At 42.9% G+C, this 21,141-nt stretch overlaps 1 protein-coding gene across 5 annotated transcripts in view; it reads right to left on the reverse strand.

The window, feature by feature from the left end:
- Positions 1–21,141, reverse strand: part of CCDC141 (coiled-coil domain containing 141) — a 242,401-nt gene that overhangs the window by 178,202 nt on the left and 43,058 nt on the right. For all 5 annotated transcript variants that reach the window (XM_075317398.1, XM_075317401.1, XM_075317396.1 and 2 more), the window contains exons 3-5: positions 12,051–12,242; positions 5,462–5,564; positions 1,493–1,746 (exon numbers count right to left, since the gene is read on the reverse strand). In XM_075317398.1, the coding sequence (XP_075173513.1) occupies positions 1,493–1,746; positions 5,462–5,564; positions 12,051–12,242 (549 nt within the window). The remainder of the gene's footprint in view (positions 1–1,492; positions 1,747–5,461; positions 5,565–12,050; positions 12,243–21,141) is intronic.

Here is a 21,141-nt window from a genome sequence, read left to right on the forward strand (position 1 = left end):
CACCTCTCAACTTTCCTCTCCTCTCACATTCCTCTCAAAACTCAACTGAACTCAACTCCTCTTTTTCCCGCCCTGGGTTCTCTAGACCCCTAGGTGGGCGTTTCCTTCCGCCAGATCCCTCAAACTGGTGTGCCTTTCCTACCCTGGGGGGAGTGACTAGGGTTTTGTCGGCTTGGTGTAACCCTGTGAGGGAAGGTGTTGTGCGGGGGCCTATTTGGTGTGTGACTACCTGGCGGCGCCAGGGCGTCACATTAGCATGTTAGCACTTCCACAGGGGCGTGCCTACATGCTATTCAGTGCCCATTGCTTAGCATCATCAGTGGTGACGCGCCTACCTGTGTCCATTGTCACCGCCTCAGACACCAGGTTTAAGGTCAGTGCGCATGATCAGAAGTCCCGACACTTCCAGTCATGTGCACTAGACCTCTTTGAAGCCGGGACGCATACACCTGGCTTCATACTGCGCATGCCCGGAAGTGCTGGGCATTCTGATTATGCGCACTGACCCTAAGCCCGGAGTCTAAGCCGGTGACAACGGACATAGTTAGGCGCGTAACTGCTGAGGACGCTGGGCAATGGGTATTGAATAGCATGTTAGCCCGCCTCTGTGGGAATGCTCACATGCTAATCAGGCAGACTAGTTGGGGGAACTAAAACTCTTGTGACTAGTCCCAACGCTCATTTGCATATCATACAGAATCTTTAGTTCTACTTTTTCTAAAGATCTCTTTATTTATGCTAGTGTATACAGGGACGGTTAGGCAGGGATTAGCAATATACACCCAGGACTGCTCGTGGGTCTGGGTGCATATTGCACCTGACAGGTTCCCTTTAATAGGGTTTTTATTTATCATGATGGATTCCCTTTAAGTGTTTCTGTGCAGCGCATATTTATAAATATACACACATTCTATACATACATATATATATATACAGTATATATATATATATATATATATATATATATTTATTTATATATATATATATATATATATATATATATATATATATATATACAAAAGAACATAGTAAGAATAACATATTGTATAGGAGCATATAGGACAGTAGTACCCTACAGATTTGGAACGCTATTAATATGATATGCAGTGTTTAAATCACTATTTATTTTCAAACCTACTTGTGGATGTGAATACTCAGTATCTGCAACATATTGTCTATTATAATATGTAAATTATTTCTATTAGACAGATTAAATAGATTTTTCCTGATGTTCTCTAACAATACAATACCTATGGCGTATCTGATGTACTATCTGCAATGTTCCAGTCATGCCAGGAGTTGTAGGCCAGCCACCGGCAGACCAGATGGTGAGCTATGAAAAGCCCCTCATGTGCCACCTGGTAGGGGTTACCGGACCCACAGATGGGGAAACATTCTCCTTCGTCCCATAAAATACCGTTGTGTTCTATCCCTATCCCTACAGCTGTGACCTGGTGGAACAGGTGCTGAGTTTATTTTCTCCCCGTGTTACCTTTTCTTCCTGTTGGTGCCATTGAGTAACGTGTGAGACCTGCTCCAACCTCCGCCGGTGCTGCCTCATCTGCTTGTCCAGCTGCCGCCTCCTGTCTTGTAGCGATTCCAATAGTCCCTCCACTTTGGAGCAGCTGCTGTGGGCTCCTTTCATGGTATCAGGATTTGCCACGGGCTGGTGAGATTTTAATTGCTGTATGAATTCAGTCAGTTCCTGGCTTTTATTTAGTAACGCCAAAGACCGCGCCAGGAGAGCTGAAATAAAAGAATACAGGTCGGGAAAATGAAGAGGCCTACTGCATAGCAATCATTACTGAGCCATCATCTTCTGTCAGTCAGAAAAACACGCAATTCAGTAACCTCCTGTCAATTTCTGAAAACTTTTCCAAGGGATCTCACTCAACTTTTCCAGACTACTGAATGGCAAATATACTTGGTAATATAGTGAGTTGGAATATATCAATGCAAAACTATTAGTTTTCAAATATATATTTTTTTCTAGTTAGCCAAAAAACATATCACTGTTATATATTTTAGCCCATTTTAATGAAAAAAAAAATCTAGATACAGTACAGACCAAAAGTTTGGACACACCTCATTCAATGCATTTTCTTTATTTTCATGACTTTGAAAATTGTAGATTCACATTGAAGGCATCAAAACTGTGAATTAAAACATGTGGAATGAAATACTTAAAGTGTGAAACAACTGAAACTATGTCTTATATTCTAGGTTTTTCAAAGTAGCCACCTTTTGCTTTCATTACTACTTTGCACACTCTTGGCATTCTCTTGATAAGCTTCAAGAGGTAGTTACCGGAAATGGTTTTCCAACAGTCTTGAAGGAGTTCAGAGAGATGCTTAGCACTTGTTGGCCCTTTTGCCTTCACTCTGCGGTCCAGCTCACCCCAAACCATCTCTATTGGGTTCAGGTCTGGTGACTGTGGAGGCCAGGTCATCTGGCGTAGCACCCCATGACTCTCTTTCTTAGTCAAATAGCCCTTACACAGCCTGGAGGTGTGTTTGGGGTCATTGTCCTGTTGAAAAATAAATGATGGTCCAACTAAATGCAAACCGGATGGAATAGCACGCCGCTGCAAGATGCTGTGGTAGCCATGCTGGTTCTGTATGCCTTCAATTTTGAATAAATCCCCAACAGTGTCACCGGCAAAGCACCCCCACACCATCACACCTCCTCCTCCATGCTTCACGGTGGGAACCAGCCATGTAGAGTCCATCCGTTCACCTTTTCTACAAAGACACGGTGGTTGGATCCAAAGATCTCAAATTTGGACTCATCAGACCAAAGCACAGATTTCCACTGGTCTAATGTCCATTCCTTGTGTATTTAGCCTAAACAAGTCTCTTCTGCTTGTTGTCTGTCCTTAGCAGTGGTTTCCTAGCACCTATTTTACCATGAAGGCCTGCTGCACAAAGTCTCCTCTTAACAGTTGTTCTAGAGATGAGAAGGTGTGTCCAAACCTTTGGTCTCTACTGTATATATTTAAAATCACATAAATACAAATCTAGGGAGACTGGCAGTCCCTGCATCTCTGATTGAAAGCAGTCAGACATGCTGTCACACAGTGTGGAGGCGTGTCTGACTGCAACCAATCAGAGACGAGGGGACTGCCGGTGGGCGGGGGAAGCAGTGCATATGCATGAGGAATAATGAGCGGCCCAGGAAATAGTATTATAGCAACGCAGAGACTTGGTAAGTATAACGCACTTGCTCCAACTCCCCCATCCCTTCTACCACCATTTTTAAGCACCTGATTCAGGTCCCTATAGACTTATATGGGGATTGGCATCCGGCTAGATATCCGAATCAATTCCGGGCCATAACCAGGTTTTTTTTAAACTTTGTTAGACCCGCCGATCCCGGGTATCGGCAAGTCCGCCCATCACTAGTCAAAGGGTTTTTTTTGCTATGTAATCTCAGAGTATGATAAGGAGTGGCTGAGATTCTGATTCCAGAGATGTATGACTTGCAGTTTTGACAAAATCCCTGTTTTTTCTGCCGCAAATCTGCCAGTTCTTTGACTGCTGAGCCCTGTATAACCCTGCCCACACCACTGACTCGCTGCTCCCTGTTTACAATGTGCATAGGCAGAAAATTGCCAATCAGTAGTAAGGGCGAGGTTGGACTAACTGATAGTAAGTTTACTAGTCCAGTACTGATAATCACCTGCTGATAAAACTGTAATTTTATCAAAACTACATCAAGTAGTCCAGTAAGTGAAGCATCACTGGAATCAAGGTCTCTCTCTCTCTCTACATTATGCTGCTCTCAAATTACATAACAACAACACAGTGACAGATTCCCTTTATAGGGAATCTGTCACCAGGGTTTTTGCTATGTAAGCCTCAGTGTGATTTAATGAGTTAACAGGTGCGGGTGGATCTCTGATGTGCCTGTTAGCTACACATGTCTGCTAATCAGATAAGCAGTCCTGTGCAGGGAATAATGTGGTTTTGCCACGCAAGCCTGCATTGAAGGGACAGGCACAGCTAAGGATGTGTATATATACGTGTATGATAGTGAAGGAGTTAAAGGGAGTGTGTTAGCAGAATTTCATATCCTAATCTATTTATATGATCATATAACTCTTTCAAAGATAAGTCCAGAAATACCTGTACATGGCCGGTTCGTGCCACCATTACTGGGAAATCGGCGTTTAAATTGATATGTAAATGAGGCTGATAATCTGAAGCCTACGTCACTCCTGCTCTATTTCCCAACCAGTGCTGACTCATTCTGATTAACTAATGGCAACTTTTCCTGAAGTCACACAGCATAGAGTTTGTCAGTCAAGTAGGAAGTGGCAGCACTGGATGGGCAATAGAGCTGGAGTGACAGAGGCTTAAATTCTTCAGCCTCAATACATATTAGTTTAAACACCAATTTCTCAGCAAAGCAGGAATGAACTGGGCATGTAAAGATATTGCTGTATTTGTCTTTAACTGAGCTAAATGCTAATAAAAAAACTTTATAGTGTGAACTCCTGCTGACAGATTCCCTTAAATATAAGAACCACATTGCTATACTAATGTCATGAGTGTGTCCCACTCTAGGGAGACTTCTGGTAAGTCTGGGACCAGAATAGTAGGTCCCAACAACGTCTTATTCTTTGCAGTTATACAACACGTATTTGAGTGAATCTACTTTCTTTTAGTGCTGTAGGGGTTAAGGTCTCTTTCCTATCTGGTTGTTCTTTGTAACCTAAGGGGCACTTTGCACACTACGACATCGCAGGTGCGATGTCGGTGGGGTCAAATTGAAAGTGACGCCCATCCGGCGTCGCAGGCGATATCGTAGTGTGTAAAGCCTTTTTGATACGATTAACGAGCGCAAAATCGTCGTAATTGTATCATCGATGTAGCGTCGGTCATTTCCATAATTTGGAAATGACCGATGTTACGATGTTGTTCCTCGCTCCTGCGGCAGCACACATCGCTGTGTGAGAAGCTGCAGGAGCGAGGAACATCTCCTACCTGCGTCCTGCGGCTCACGTCAGCTATGCGGAAGGAAGGAGGTGGGCGGGATGTTTACGTCCACTTTGGAAGGAGCCTGTCTCTGGAAGAAGCTAAGGAATTGTGACTATTGCAGCTGTGGTGTTTAGCTGCATTGGAGGAGCTTGGAGTGTTTTCTTTTTGTGTCTATTTTTCCTCTGTCTGTCTTCCCTACCTTGTGTTGTTTTATTGCAGACTAGTATTCTCCAAGGCCCTCTCACTAGCCAGGGTGAGTTCAGGGCAAGTGATTGCCTAGGCATGTGACGGTGACAGGGGGAAGGACCTGTTAGAGATGTTAGGGAACGAAGAGTGCAGACTCAGGTGAGCTGCAGGAGGTGTCCCATCTACCCTCTTCCAATCACTAGGGCCACCTTATATACCATTCCCGTTGTTATCCTTGTGTTGCACTGCACGCTGAGTGTCTGTAGGTTCTAGAGGGACAAATAAACACTACTTACTCTTCGTAAACTGCTGAAGCTGTTGAAGATTTTTTGTAATAGAATCATCGGTATCTAGTTTGTCCTGAAGAAGAGTCTCTACATGATCAATGGCATCAGAGAACTAAAGGCAAAAGAAAACAGCATAAACAGGAGACTGAAAAAAGTGTAAAATTTGTAGAAGATCCATTGTTTCATAGCCCGCTGCGACCAGAAAATATTGCAAACTTTTTTCCCCTGAACTTGACACTCTTCACATGTCCGAACGTTTACTCTAACATAATATATGTAATTTATTACCAGGGCAACATAACCTTAACAAAAAGCAAATGTCACTGCGCCCCCTGATGGGCAAAATAACATTGCATGTAACCATGTTATTGATAGAGAATTCAGTTTTTCCCAGCAAGAATAAATCCACAAAAACTTGTAATCTTAAGTAAGTTCCAAGCTCCAAGCCGACAGTATGTTATATTTATTAAGTGAATTACATGTATTATCACATGCTGATGCCAGCTACTGTTATAATGATCCATCTATAACCTGAAATCTTTCCAAATCTAATACATAGAGTTCAAAGTAGTATGAAGCAAAACAGGTTTTTTTTTAATCCACTAGTCCAGAATATAATGGATTTAAAGTCTGGATTGCACAAGCTATGGATTGTAAGTAAAGCATAAGGACGAGGGATAATCAAATACTTCGATTATTCGGCTTCGCGAAAATTTTCCGAATAACTCGCCGCTTTTCAACTATTCACGAATATTCGATGCACAATGTAAGGGGCACTTTGCACACTACGACATCACAAGCCGATGCTGCGATGCCGAGCACGATAGTCCCCGCCCCCGTCGTAGCTGCGATATCTTGTGATAGCTGCTGCAGCGAACATTATCGCTACGGCAGCTTCACATGCACTTACCTGCCCTGCGACGTTGCTCTGGCCGGCGACTCGCCTCCTTATTAAGGGGGCGGGTCGTGCGGCGTCAAAGCGATGTCACACGGCAGGCGGCCAATAGAAGCAGAGGGGCGGAGATGAGCGGGATGTAAACATCCCGCCCACCTCTGTCCTTCCGCGTAGCTGGCGTGAGCCGCAGGACGCAGGTAGGAGATGTTCCTCGCTCCTGCGGCTTCACACACAGCGATGTGTGCTGCTGCAGGAATGAGGAACAACATCGTAACATCGATCCTTCCGAAATTATGGAAATGACCGACGCTACACCGATGATACGATAATGACGCTTTTGCGCTCGTTAATCGTATCAAAAAGGATTTACACACTACGATGTCGAGAGCGTTGCCGGATGTGCGTCACTTTCAATTTGACCCCACCAACATCGCAGCTGCGATGTCGTAGTGTGCAAAGCCCGCCTAAGTCTATGGGAAACCCGAATAACAACTAATCAGAACTATTCGGGCTTCCCATAGACTTAGATTGCGCGTCGAATAGCGGCAAGGTATTCGGAAAATTTCTGCGAAGCCGAATAATTGAAGTATTCAATCAACCCTAGTAAGGACGCCTGTTGCGTTCAAAACATTTTTTTTGTTATATTATTTTATTTAGATGATGGAATTTTAATCATTTGAATAAAGTTGAAATTTTTTGTTCCGTTTGATCTGGAACAGATTTTGAAACTTCCTATCTGAAAGTTTGTAAGGTCATCAAGTTCATATGTGTAACTTTTGGGTAGTTAATCCCTTCACCCCCCGGCCGATTTACAATTTTTCGTTGTTGTTTTTTTTTTTGCTCCCCTTCTTACGAGAGCTGTAACTTTTTTTATTTTTCTGTCACTCTTGCCATATGAAGGCTTGTTTTTTGCAGGACAAGTTGTACTTTTAAATGAAACCTGATTTTTTACCATATAGTGTACTGGAAAATGGTGAAAAAATTCCAAGTGCGGAAAAATTGCAAAAAAAAAAGTGCGATTGCATGATGGTTTTTGGGATATTTTATTCACCGTGTTCACTATATGGTAAAACTGATGTTTCGGTGTGATGCCTCAGGTCGGTACGAGCTTGTTGACTCCAAACATGTATAGGTTTACTGTTATCTAAGGGGTTAAAAAAAATCAGAAGTTTGTCCAAAAAAAGTGGCGCACTTTCAGCCATTTTCCGCGAACCGTAGCGTTCTCATTTTTCGGGCTTTATGGCTCAGTGAAGGCTTATTTTTTGCATCTCAAGATGGTGTTTTTAATGGTACTATTTTTGCGCAGATGCTACTTTTCGATCGCCTGTTATTGCATTTTGCACAAAATTTGCGGCGACCAAAAAACGTAGGCTACATGCGCACATTAAGTATTTGATGCAGAAATTTTCTACATCAAATCTGCACCTTCTGTGAGAAAAACGCACCAAATAATGCATGTGTATATTGGTGCGTTTTTGTGATCATGAGTTTTTATTAATGAAGTCAATGGATTCAAGGACTAAAAAACGCAGGCAAAAACGCACCAACAAATAACATGCTACAGACTATTTTCTGCACCAAATCTGCAAGGAAAAAATAAGCAATGTGCACACAACACTTCAGAATTCTCTTTGACTTTGCTGGCATAAGGATAGGCATGCAGATTTGTGACAAAGCTGCATCAAATCTGCAAGAACAACAAAAAAAACGCATAAAAAAGCACTGTATACACAGCCTTAGGCTACATTCCCACGATGAGCTTTTGGTTAGTTTTTGATGTTGCAGATTTTCTGTACCTATTATGTACATTAGATAACTTACTATGTTTTTGTGTCCGTTTTTTATATGCATTTTTATTTCATTTTTGACTCTGCTTTTTTTAAATAAAGCGGTTTTGTTTTTGATACTTTTTGGTATTTGACTTTGACGTTATGATAAAACGTTATCAATATAGTCATGTGTTATATACATGTGTCTTTGGTCCAATTCCACAGCAAAAATGCACCAAAAACACTTGCATTTTTTACTTGCGGATTTTCCGCATCTATTGCAATTCTATGGGAAAAATCTGCACATAAAACTCAGCGTATCAAGGGAAACTGACAAGTTGCGGATTTGAAACATACACCGCAGGCCAGATTATGCTGAGACCAAAAGAACAATGGGCAGGAGATTTCTATAAGTCCCTTTCACTGTGCTCTTAACTGTAAGATACTGCTTTTTTGACACAGTGAAAATGCGCAGTGTCAAAAGTCACCAAAATCTCATCATGTGCACACAGCCTATGGCCTCCTTCACACGTCCATGTCGCCGGTACATTTGACGTCCGTTTTAACACATACCAGAGACAAGGACATACATAGACCAATTAATATCAATGGGTTAGTGCACACCTCCGTGTTTTGACAAGTCACCGCACACTGATGTGACCCCTTTGACATCAGTGCGACATGTACCAGAGAAAACATATGTCACATTAAAAAAAAAAATTATACTTACCTGTCTCCGGCGCTGCTGTCTTCGGCACTGTTGTTGCTTCCGGATCATTATACTCATGAATATTCACTGCACTGAAGCAACAGCAGACCTGGAGACAGCAGCACAGGGACAGGTAAGAATACAAGTTGTCTGTGTGCTATCCAGTTGACACACGGTTAGCACACAGACAGCCCACTGATGCCATACACAGTGACACATGGATGGCCCACGGAACGTCACTATGGACAGTGCAAAATCTTCATTTTTTAAACAGAGGTGTGAAGGGGGTCTTAGTATACTACTTAATCCACAATCACCGGGGTTTGCAATATTTTTATTATATAAAAGGGTGACAATGTTGTTTAATATGTTTTCCAATCCTTTGCAAATATAGTTTTAAGAGGATATTTTCATAATGCTGATTTAATGGGGAATTTTCAAGTATGAAAGTTATCCTCTATCCTTGAAATAGGGAAAGGTTTTGAGATCAATGGGGTCCGACTGCTGGTTCTTCCACCAATCCTGAAAACCAAGGCTTTGAAGAGACCCATGTGAATGGAACGGTGGTCAATCATATGTTCCACAATGTCATTCATTCCCAATGGGACTGGCTAGTTTGATGGTCTTCGCCAATCCCATAAGCATGAATAGAGCAGCAATTCGTGGAGATCCCAGTAACATCTATATTTAAGACTATCCCTTTAAGTTATGCATATGGCTAGATTGTGCCATTGGTTACTAGGTAGTAAAAGGGCAACTGCTGCGACCCTCACCTATATATATGATAATGGAGGAATATTACCAGTTTCCATTATTTCTTTGCCTTGTTATGCCCTTGGCCACCCAGCTGTGTAGGAAACTAGGGCAATAATAGTTTGGGATCCAAGAAGTGAGAACTCACCATTTATAATGTTATGGCATAACCTAGTGAACTTTAATAACTATACAAGATGGGAACACTCCTAATCAATGTTTAATGAAATGTTTCTATTTCTCACCATTATCAAGGTGTTTGCTGTCATTGAGAAAAGGAAGACAGTCTTGGAAAGAAAAAATCTTCATCATCTAATATCAATTAGGACTTTTTATATTCTCACAATATAGGGGCAGAAAAAGAGGAATATCCTTGGCTCTATCCATTCCCTTTAATTTTCTTACAACCCTTGTAGCACTGGGAATAGTTTTACAGAGGGGTGGGATTCAGCTGATTCTGTCCGGGCGAACTGGTTGTTAAAATAGCAGCCGGTTCCCTGAACCGGCAAGAAACGGCTCTGGCAATCCGGTTCCCTGTATTCACTTGTGTTAGTGTCTTTAAGACACTAATGGATCCCCGTACCTCCTTACGCACCGCACTTCCGGGTTTAGTGGAGCCTGTCTGCTTCCTGACCCGGTGTGCAGCGATGCGCTGACGCTGCAGAGGGGTCACGGCAGTGTGAGGAGGTAGCTCCTCCTACTGCCATCTGTCAGCATCAGAGTGCTTAGAGACTAGTGCCGCGGAGGACGGAAGACAGAGGAGAGGCCTCCGGTGCTTGGAGCAGGTAAGCGCTCAGTGAGCCGAAGATGCAGGGAGAGGGTCCACATGAAGATGGGAACTATATGGGGAGAAAAGGCCACATAAGATGGGAGCTATAAGGGGAGAGGAGGCCACATAAAATGGGAGCTATAAGGGGAGAGGAGGCCACATAAGATGGGAGCTATACCGGGAAAGGAGGCTGCATAAGATGGGAGCTATATGAGGAAAGGAGGCCACATAAAATGGGAGTTATATGGGGAGAGGAGGCCGCATAAGATGGGAACTATATGGGAAAAGGAGCCATATGGGACAGGATCTTCAGGGGAAAATTAGCACATGGGATAAGATCTGCTGGTAAAAGAAGCCTTGATGGTATCTGCAGGGGAAAGAGGCCATAATGGGATGGGATCTGCAGGGAAAAGAGGCCATAATGGGATGGGATTTGTAGAGGGAAAGGAGCCATATGGGATGGGATCTGTAGGGGGAAAGAGGCCATAATGGGATGGGATCTGTAGGGGGAAAGAGGCCATAATGGGATGGGATCTGTAGGGAGAAAGAGGCCATAATGGGATGGGATCTGTAGGGGGAAAGGAGCCACATAGGATGGGATCTGTAGGAAAAAGGAGCCACATGGGATGGGATCTGCAGGGGAAAGAGACCACCTGGGATGAGATCTGTATGGGGAAGGTCGTCCATTCCAATTTTAGCAGAGCTCCTTTAGTAATAATTTTTAAAAATTGTAGAAAAACCATTTAATACAATAAGACTGACAGTGACTGGAACAACTAGTACTGGACAGGAGAGTGATGGTATAGGAGACTAAGAAGGAGAAAGAGATTTTACTTTAAATTACTTGTATTTTTTGGTTTAGGAAAGTGCGTGTAAATGGGTGTGGTTAACAAAATGGGTGTGGTTACTTAATGGGTATGGTTTTCAACTGGGTGGGGTTTACAGAGAACCTGTTGTTAAAAATTTGAATCCCACCCCTGGTTTTACACATACTAAAGTTCTCACAGTAGACATTGCCGGGACCTTAAAGGTCACCTCATAGGTGATAAGCCGCTCCTGGAGCACAGTCATGGGTAGCTTCTGTAGAGTGGTCCCGTATATCACTGGGAGCCACTGACTGAGGGCACACGTGCTCACATCTCAGTTTTGACTGAGCTTCTAGTCAAGCTTCATTTTATAGACCATCATCTTGGCTATCATCTTAATGGTCTCAGCCACCAGTGAGATGTGATAATCACCTGGTGGTAATGGCTGGCCGAGTCCTGTGTCACCCAATAATTAACACATCGCAAGCTCAGGTATAGAACTGATTTTATGGAGATTCAAAATTATATAAGCCACGAAATGGTGGTTGTTAAGAGAGCGTAAACTGTTCAATAAAGATGTAGTGGTGTTTTTTTTGGCCCCTGATGAAGCCGACAGGTTCTTTTTAACTGCAACCTGAAAACCAACCTCTTCAAGAAAACCTTCAACCTGCAATAACCTTACCGCCACCATACTGCCTTATCAGTGGCTTCTACCCCCCCTTCTGTCCCCTCCCCCACTCTCATAGATTGTAAGCCCTCATGGGCAGGGTCATCACTGTCATTGAACCTTGTTGTGACTTACGTTGCAGGGCTTAGTTATACCTATTTACCTTATTATGGTTTGTTTTGGGTCCATGAAACATCATTTTTTTACACCTAACATTGTCTACCACAAACCTGTTGAGCAAAATCAAAGAACTCTGCCGTCATCTGCAACAAATCCCTCCTTTTCTCCAGCACCAGGATGAGGGCGTCCCATGCTTCCTTTAGGGTCAGTGCCATAGCGTCATACACTTGGCTTTGGTCTTTATTTTCTTCTGCCGTCTTGTCTGCTTCACATAACAAATCCCATACTTGGTCTTCTAAAGACTATAAAGACAAAGGAAAATAAATAAAGAAAAAATATATATAATTTTTGGGGTTGGAAATTATAAAAAATAGAATTTTAGTTTAAAAGCTAAAAAATAATACTTTACCTCATTTAAAGGGAATCTGCCACCAGGTTTTTGCCACCTAATTTGACAGCAGCATAATGTAGGGGCAGAGAACCCCTACATTCCAGCGATGTGTCACTTACTGGTCTGCATAGTGTAGTTTTAATAAAAGCACTGTTTAATCAGCAGGAGATTATCATTAGAGGACTATTGCCCTGCTGCCAGGTAGTCCAGCATATTCATGAAACTGTATAACTGCTGGATCTGCAGCAGAGAAAACATTGATTTTATCAAAATGACAGCAAACAGCTCAGTAAGTGACATATCGCTGGAATCAGGGTCTCTGTCTCTACATTATGCTGCTCTCATATGGGAGAGCAAAAACCTGGTGACAGATTCCCTTTAAACATTAATATTACCACCAGAAAAAAAAGACATTTACATTGAGGTTAAAGAAAAAAAGTCACCTTCACAATTAAGACAGTCATTTTATGAAACACAGCTATATTACGGTGCATGCATTATAAAGAGAGAAGAGATTACAGCATGCTGAATATGTACTAAGCGTTGACACCCATCGGACAGAACAGCCCCATAGTCAAGTATAATAAAAATGTTTTTTATGTTCTACAGGGCCTCGTGGGCTCATATATTCAGTATTCTAGAATGCTGTGTATAAGAGCTCACTGGTGGTGGCTGCAGCTTATATGGACAAATCTGGTGACAGGTTCCCTTTAAAATACAAAATTAGTAATCTTGCAATTTTCACACCGGCCGGTCACAGGGCTCATACTTACATCAGGAACAGATTTCATCAAAGTTTACAATAACAGGTAATCTCTATGCACAGCTGATAAGTGATAACAGAAGATCCACCAATCAGGACAGGTGATGTCACAGCACACCTGCTCCCCCTCCCTTCACAGTGCTCATTGGATGCTTTAGTACAAAAGATAGTGTCTGAGACTGTTTATTGTGATTAATGTAAATGTGGACTTTCTAAAACAAAAAAAGCAATTGGAGTGTAATAACAAAAACAATAACCCAGTGACTAGTGTGAAAATTCTCATTTTTATATTTAGTAGATATACATTTTTAAAAAATTACATTTAGCATAAAAATATGATTTAAGTAATAGTAGTTCACAATATGATGTCACATTTCCTTAAAGAATAAATAAGGTGAAAATCTGTTTGTTTTTAAGTGCAGTTTTCCCTTTAACAAACAATGGACTCACCACTCGGTAAATGTATATCATTATTTATCTGCAGGATAAGGGCGAGTGTTTGATTTTCACAGCCAGTAATCGTGTGTTGTGCCAACCCATCAATATTCCACATAGCTACATTTCAGACACTACATAGCACTAATGTAATCATCATGGCCTTTACTATGACAAGAAGCAGAGCCTGCCGAAGATATATGAAGAATGCGGTGACCGCCGATAACAGCCGCGGCAATAACACAAGGTAGACTCTTCACAGCTCGTAGATGACTGCCGGATTTCTTTGGGTTATAAATGATGCTGGATTGTGATAAAAACAGGATTTTTTTTCAATAATTGAGAATTTATATTACGGTACTGGAATTATATTTTAAAAAGATTGGATGATTTATCCTTTCCAAAGCATAACGTTATACTTCTATATCAGTGGGACAAGGTACAGTATAGGCAAAAGTGGTAATATTTTTTTTTTTACAAAAGTTGTCCCCATTAACCTGGGACTGGGATCGGGGCGGACAAACCACTGGTGTGGCCTATGCAGCCGTACAGGGGCCCAAAAGGTAAGGGGCCTCTACCATCTCCAAAGTAGGTGGAATTATGCATTATGATGAGCTATGGGACTACAAAGGGCCCAAATATTCTTGCACGGGGGCCTCTTCTGTCTGTAATAGTGAGGAAAATTCTGAACATGAATTAGGGATGAGGTTCACATCAGAATTGTGGTCTAGTATGATATACACCAAAGACAAGTCCATAATCAAGTTCAAGCAAAGAATACTGGGAACTTGCTATTAGATATGAGCAAACATGAGGTTTGGTGTTCATAGCAAAAGACTTTCCAAAAAAAAAAGAGTTCAGGTTCGGAGTTTGGGCACTTGACATATGCAAGCCATTGCTGTTCTCAGGTACGATCAGTGCTTGGCTCAATGTGAGCCTCTTGCAGTGTTGGTTCGGCTTGCACTGGGGGTAACAACAGCATGACCGAATTGTATGACCGTATTGTGCACCCCAAAATGTTTTTGAAAAACTCCACCCTCCCAGCACCAGAAGTATTCTGTTTATGGCTGGCTGCATGTGGGCAGAGACACAAACTGCCCAATTTGTGACTTCCATTGGGGTTCAGGTCAAGTCCAGGTCCAGAACAGAACTTTATTTAATGTCCGGCTGAACCGCCCGAACCAAACTTCATCTCTACTCACTACATTTTGGCTTGAAATAAATATTTTTTTTTCTGAATTATTGCTCTAATTTTCTCAAGACTGTTAAAAGTAAATATGTACCCACCCCAAGATTATCAACTTGTAATACCTATATAACACACTGTATGGGGGTCTGTTGGGTTTGCTAGTGTCTATAATGTAATGGGAACCAGAATTTCCATAAACTTCACTCTTCTTCCTCTATAATGAAGCCGGACTATGGTATTAAGAGATTCTGATGTGAATTGTAAATGGTGTTTAAAATAGAACATCCACTTTCATTTAAATAGATTCTGTCAAGTAAAAAAAGCTATTAGCCTATAAATATGGAGTTAATCTTGCAGGATAATAGTGTTCTAAAAATGCCCAGCACCCATACTTAGAGCCTGGCTACCGGGAGGAATTTAACTTTATTCCTCCTGGCAGTCTCATGCTTTCAGTCTTAGAGGCGCTGCCAACGCAGTTTCAGTTACCGCTCAGTACATAGTGAGTGGCTGATGTAACTGTAGCGCCCCTGACTACATCAGGGTGCTACAGGGAACTGCATCCTGGCATCCTGTCCCCCAGGCTGCAGGGCTACCCCCCATGGTTCCAGGTTCCCATCAACAGTGTCACTACCACCCGCACTACAAATCCCAACCACACCTCACACCAGACCTCTACAGACACACCAGTGGGTTGGTCAGGTTGGAGCAGGGCTGCCCACCTATGGGTCAGGCAGACTGGTGGGAGGGGAGACAGGGTGGTCGAGAGTTAGCCCTCAAAGAGTGAGGAGCTAGGGAGTTGGAGCTCCCAGGGAGGCAACAGGTTGGGTCGCAGACGGTGGTCGGGGACCACAGGAGTCGGTAACCCGGTCGCAGGGTATTGGAGAGGGTGTAACAGTCTTAGTTCTGGAGAACAGTCAGCACCAGAAGTCCAGTAACCGGATCAGTACCGAGCACGGCAGGGTACTGGACCCTAGATCAGGGAGTAGCTTCACGCAACCTGATAACTGACCTGTGGAGGATTGTCTCTTTATGAACTTTCCCCAAGAGCTCAGAGATTGAAGGCATCAGCACAATGCGGGGGATAGGGTTCTCCAAACTACACAACCCACTGAAATCCCAAGTGCCAGCCATCAAGAGCACAGCTGCCATACCCACAGGTATCGGGGCCCCGAAAGCTTCAAACCAAGGGGCCACAACGGTCAATCAATTTATGCACAGAGGCAGGGCTCCAGACTTACCAAGTGACACTAGTGGGAGCGGGATTTGGACAGGCTTCCCCCGTAGAGACCGCGGTGCCTAGAGACTTTGGTTTACCATCTGTGTGAGTGTCTTCTTACACCACCTAATCCAGTACTACGACTACTGCAGTGAGTAATCTGACCCCTGCAACCTGCTTCCCAAGGCCAAGCCACCCACTTACCAGATCCCCATTGTCTGGGGCCTTCTCTACCTGGCTGCCCCACACCATCTGCCCCGGTACTCCCTTCTGCAGTGGCGGTACTTCCGTTTACCGCCCCCCGCAGGTGGCATCACGAACATTCATCCCCTGTAAATACCCCCTTTAAATTTGAGTGTCTGCAAGCCCTCGGGTTCAGAGACCCTCGAGCCACAGCAACCCCTAATCCGAGCAGTTCGACTGCTGCAGGGGAGGCACATAACCGCGCCCCCAGCACTGACTGACATCCGACTCTCTACTGATGCAATTGTAAACAGGGACACAGGGGGCGCTGTAGTTGTGGTCAGGGTGTCGGGCGACCTCCTGGCCCCTGCTACTGGCAGGTGATTGGGCCCGTGAACTTTTGGGCTTTGTCCACTTACTTGTCATTTCAAGGTAACCCTGTCTCATCTTTCTTCTGTACTTTTAGAAAAGAAAAAAATCAGGAGACGATAAAGCCGGTTTCTCTTTTTCTCAACCCGAGTTTTACTGTAACTTTTGAAGATAGCAGAGTTCACATACAAGATACATTCCTTTTTACATTCCTTCTCTTAAACAGTTACTTTCAGTTTTGTTTCTCTTTGCCGGTTACTCTCAGTTTTGTTTCTCTCTATCTCTCTTTCAGTGCACTCTAGCACTACGCTGTACTTCTTATAGGTGCCCTATGTTACCAGCAGCCTTGCTCTTTCTCATCCTGGTGCCTGATGGAACCCGCAAAACCCCCTACGTCGCCCAGCAGGTTGCCAACAACAGGTCTGCTCGTAGGGAGGATCAATCCACCAACGACACCACATGACCTGCCCCTTAGGCAGCCATCTCTTCTCTCCCTGAACAATTTCCACTTCCCAGGAATCTAGTGCACACAACTCCTCCAAGGGGTGAAACCTATATTTAACCCCTGATGTAGCTATGGTGACAATGCGGCCGAGCTACCCAGCCCTACTGCACTTCACTAACCCTATTTATCCAGCAACTCTTCTAGCTCTGCTACATCTGTGAACCACTCTACCAATCCTGCATCTAACATTGCCCATTACACCTAAAACATATGACAGTACTTTACATCCAATACAATACAATGCCACTAGATGGCCTCGGCGCACTCACTACGTTCTCATATACGATAACAGCATAAAATCTTCTAAATCTTAAATTACAACTAGCAAGAACATTTCGGTCGGTGTCTTTGTGGCACCCCTGAGGCACTCCCTTAAGATGTAGTACTCATCCCGGGTAAGGACAGGTTAATCGCTGGTGTTTCTCACATTCACACACAAAACAGGTGCTTTCGCAACGGGAGGATGGCCTGGAGTATATAGGGGGGTGGCCATCATGAAGCATAGGACTTTCCTGGTCACTACGACAACTATCTGGGGGGTGGGCACCACATGGGGAAAAGGAAGGAGGCTCTCTACACATAGTTAGTTAGGCCTGGGCATAGCTTGGGGTGAGGAGCACAGTGGGGAATTTGGTCCAAGCACATTCTCTCTACTTTTATACTTCTGGGAGCGCCATAGGACCCACGGCTTGGAGCAGGCTGCTCGGCTCGGCTTCTTTACAGCTACACGGGATTCCAGGGTCTGCGGAAAGTGCAGAAAACATCCATAGCCCATTCCACATAGGGACTGGAAGGACCCCGACCACAAAGGACTCACAGTGGCAACACCAGCGGTGACCTCGAATTGCTTGGGATCGACTGGGGCCCATCACGGCGGTGACCGGCATCTCCCAAGTAAACCAGGACTGTGAGTAAAGAAACCTTGAACATGCAGAGACTGTGTCCCCGCGCTTTAGCGCCTGCCATCACTACAGCCCTCATCATCCTCCCCAGGGCCCGCTCCACCTGTGGGGAGCAGAAACATCTTAGCTGCTATAACCATCCGCCCCGGAGGACAGCGACAGCAGCGGCAGCTATTCCCTGGCCACGTACTGCAGGTGTCATCACGAGACAAACCTCCATTATCATCATCCCCCTCCCCTTATTTATTGTACACCAAGGGGCCATGAAGCCTGGTAGGGCCACCCACGACATCCTCAAACCCGACATCACCAGGCCCGGCGACGAGTAAAGTTAACCCCTTGCCCCATGGGTGTTACATCTTCAGGAGGAGGAATTCTGTACATACTTGGTCCTCCGACCACCTCCTTACACAATGCTGAGTCAGCTGCCAGTCAGTGCAGGGGGCGCGGTTACAGCTGCCACTCACTATGCAATGAGCAATGTCTGAAACTGTGCCAGTCACGAATTTACGACTAAAAACCGAACACTCCAGTTATTCTCTTCCCAGCAACAGGACTCTTAGTGCAGTTGCCCCAGGGAGTTAGATTAACCCCATATCTTCAGGTTAATAGAGGTTTTTCACATGACAGGTTCCCTTTAAACATGAAAAAATAGTTTAGCACATAACTGGTCCTATACTTATTACTTTACATAAAACAGCCACAAATTACTATAATGTAGTGTAAGAAGATGGGCAGATTTCTTTATTTGCTACAATTATATTACAACCTATTTAACTCACAAGCCATTCCCAGACTATCTGCAAGGTACTTAACATTTCCCCCAAACATAAGATAACTAGGTATTTCAAAGCAGATTTCAGCATCTTAAAACTTGAAAGAAACAGCTTGAAGTCTGATCCATTTTGAGATCTACATGAAAGTATAATGATAAAATGATTATGAAATTATTTGTAGCGCTTTCATCACTCCTGACACTTCCCACTGAGCGTAGAAGTAAAATGACATAAAAAAAAACAAACCTTGAAATTAAGATTTTTTTCATCCCATGGCTCAAAATGGAATAGTAGTAAATAGTAGAAAATACAACGATCAGCTTACAAATTAAAGTGGATTAATTCACTGTTTGTTAGGGAGAAATACAACCCCTGGCAAAAATTATGGACTCACCTGGCTCTGAGAATGTTCACTCAGTTGTTAACTTCTGTTTAAAAAAAGTAGATCACAGACATGGCATGAAACTAAAGTCATTTCAAATGGCAACTTTCTGGCTTTAAGAAACACTAAAAAAAAAATCATGAAAACATAATGTGCTAGCCAGTAACGGTTAATTTTCAAGACCAAACAGGGGGAAAAATTATGGAATCACCCTTTAAATTTTCATTCCCAAAACTAACATCTGCATCAAATAAGATCTGCTCATTAGTCTGCATCTAAAAAGGAGTAATCACACCGTGGAGAGCTGTTGCACCAAGTGGACTGACATGAATCATGGCTCCAACACGAGAGATGTCAATTGAAACAAAGGAGAGGATTATCAAACTCTTAATAGAGGGTAAATCATCATGCAATGTTGCAAAATATGTTGGTTGTTCAAAGTCAGCTGTCTTAAATCTTGTCCAAATACAAACAACATGGGAAGGTTGTTAAAGGCAAACATACTGATAGACCAAAGAAGACTTCAAAGCGTCAAGACAGGAAACTTAAAGCAATATGTCTCCAAAACAGGAAATGCACAATAAAACAAATGAGGAACAAATGGAAGGAAACTGGAGTCAATGTCTGTGACCAAACTGTAAGAAACCGCCTAAAGGAAATGGGATTTATATACAGAAAATCTAAACACTATAAAGATGACTACCTGAATAGAACATGTAAATTTCCACAGTCATTGATTATATAAGGCTGCATGTCAGATAAAGGCACTGGGGAGATGGCGGGCATTACATCTTCAATAAATGCCCAAATTTACATTGAAATTTTGGACATTTTTCTTATTTCATCAATTGAAAGGATGTTTGGGGATGATTAAATCATTTATCAAGATGACAATGCATCCTGCCATAGAGCACAAACTGTGAAAATATTCCTTGAAAGAAGACACATAAGCTCAATGACTGACCTGCAAATAGTTCAATTGAAAATCTTTGGTGGAAGTTGAAGAAAATGGTCCATGACAAGGCTCAAACCTGCAAAGCTGATCTGGCAACAGCAATCAGAGAAAGTAGGAGCCAGATTGATGAAGAGTGCTGTTTGTCACTCATTGAGTCCATGCCTCAGAGACTGCAAGCTGTTATAAAAGCCAGAGGTGGTGCAACAAAATACTAGGGATGTATTCGAGTGTTCTTTTGTTTGTTGTTTGTTTTTCATTATTCCATAATTTTTCCCCCTGTATGGTCTTGAAAAGTAACAGTTACTGGCTAGCACATTATGTTTTCATGATTTTTTTAGTGTTTCTTAAAGCCGGAAAGTTGACATTTGAAATGATTTTAGTTGTGGGCCATGTCTGTGATCTGCTTTTTTTTTTTTTTTTTAAACAAAAGTAAACAACTGAATGAACATCCTCAGAGCCAGGGGAGTCCATAATTTTTGCCAGGGGTTGTACAAGCAATGATCCACAGGAAATCCAATATAATTCCAATTATGAACCATATTCAAAACACAATTCCGTTCCACAAATTTCCATTTTTTTTCAAAATGTATTCTAAATAGATCTTAACTAAAATCTATCACCAAGTACCAAATGCCATGATTGGTGGGGACCTGTGATTGCATATGGTCCTTGGAGCTTTGAGTTACCTTCTTTGCCTGCTTGGTATGATAAAAAAGGATATGGTCCTGCAATGATGCTTAATAACTGCCCACATCTAATGAATATAATCTAACCATGTAGCAGTCATGATTTTTTTTTCTACAACTTTTCTTCATTTTAAAAGGTGCTGTCTGCGATTATAAGAAAATCTTTATTTTCTACAAAAATAAAGCTGCCCCTGGCCAAGACCTCTGTATGCTATTTCATCTCATCTCCATGTAACTTAACCTCTTAAAGGTAATCTGTCACTAGGTTTTTGCTCCCCATCTAAGAGCAGCGTAATTAGAGACAGAGACCCTGATTCCCAGCGATGTGTCACTTACTGAGCTGTTTGCTGCCATGTTCATAAAATCAATGTTTTCTCCACTTCAGATCTAGAAGTTATACAGAGAGCTCATGAATATTCTGGACTACCTGGCAGCACTCCAAGTAGTCC

Source organism: Anomaloglossus baeobatrachus, chromosome 7 (assembly GCF_048569485.1).
Source record: "Anomaloglossus baeobatrachus isolate aAnoBae1 chromosome 7, aAnoBae1.hap1, whole genome shotgun sequence".
Taxonomy (NCBI): domain Eukaryota; kingdom Metazoa; phylum Chordata; class Amphibia; order Anura; family Aromobatidae; genus Anomaloglossus; species Anomaloglossus baeobatrachus.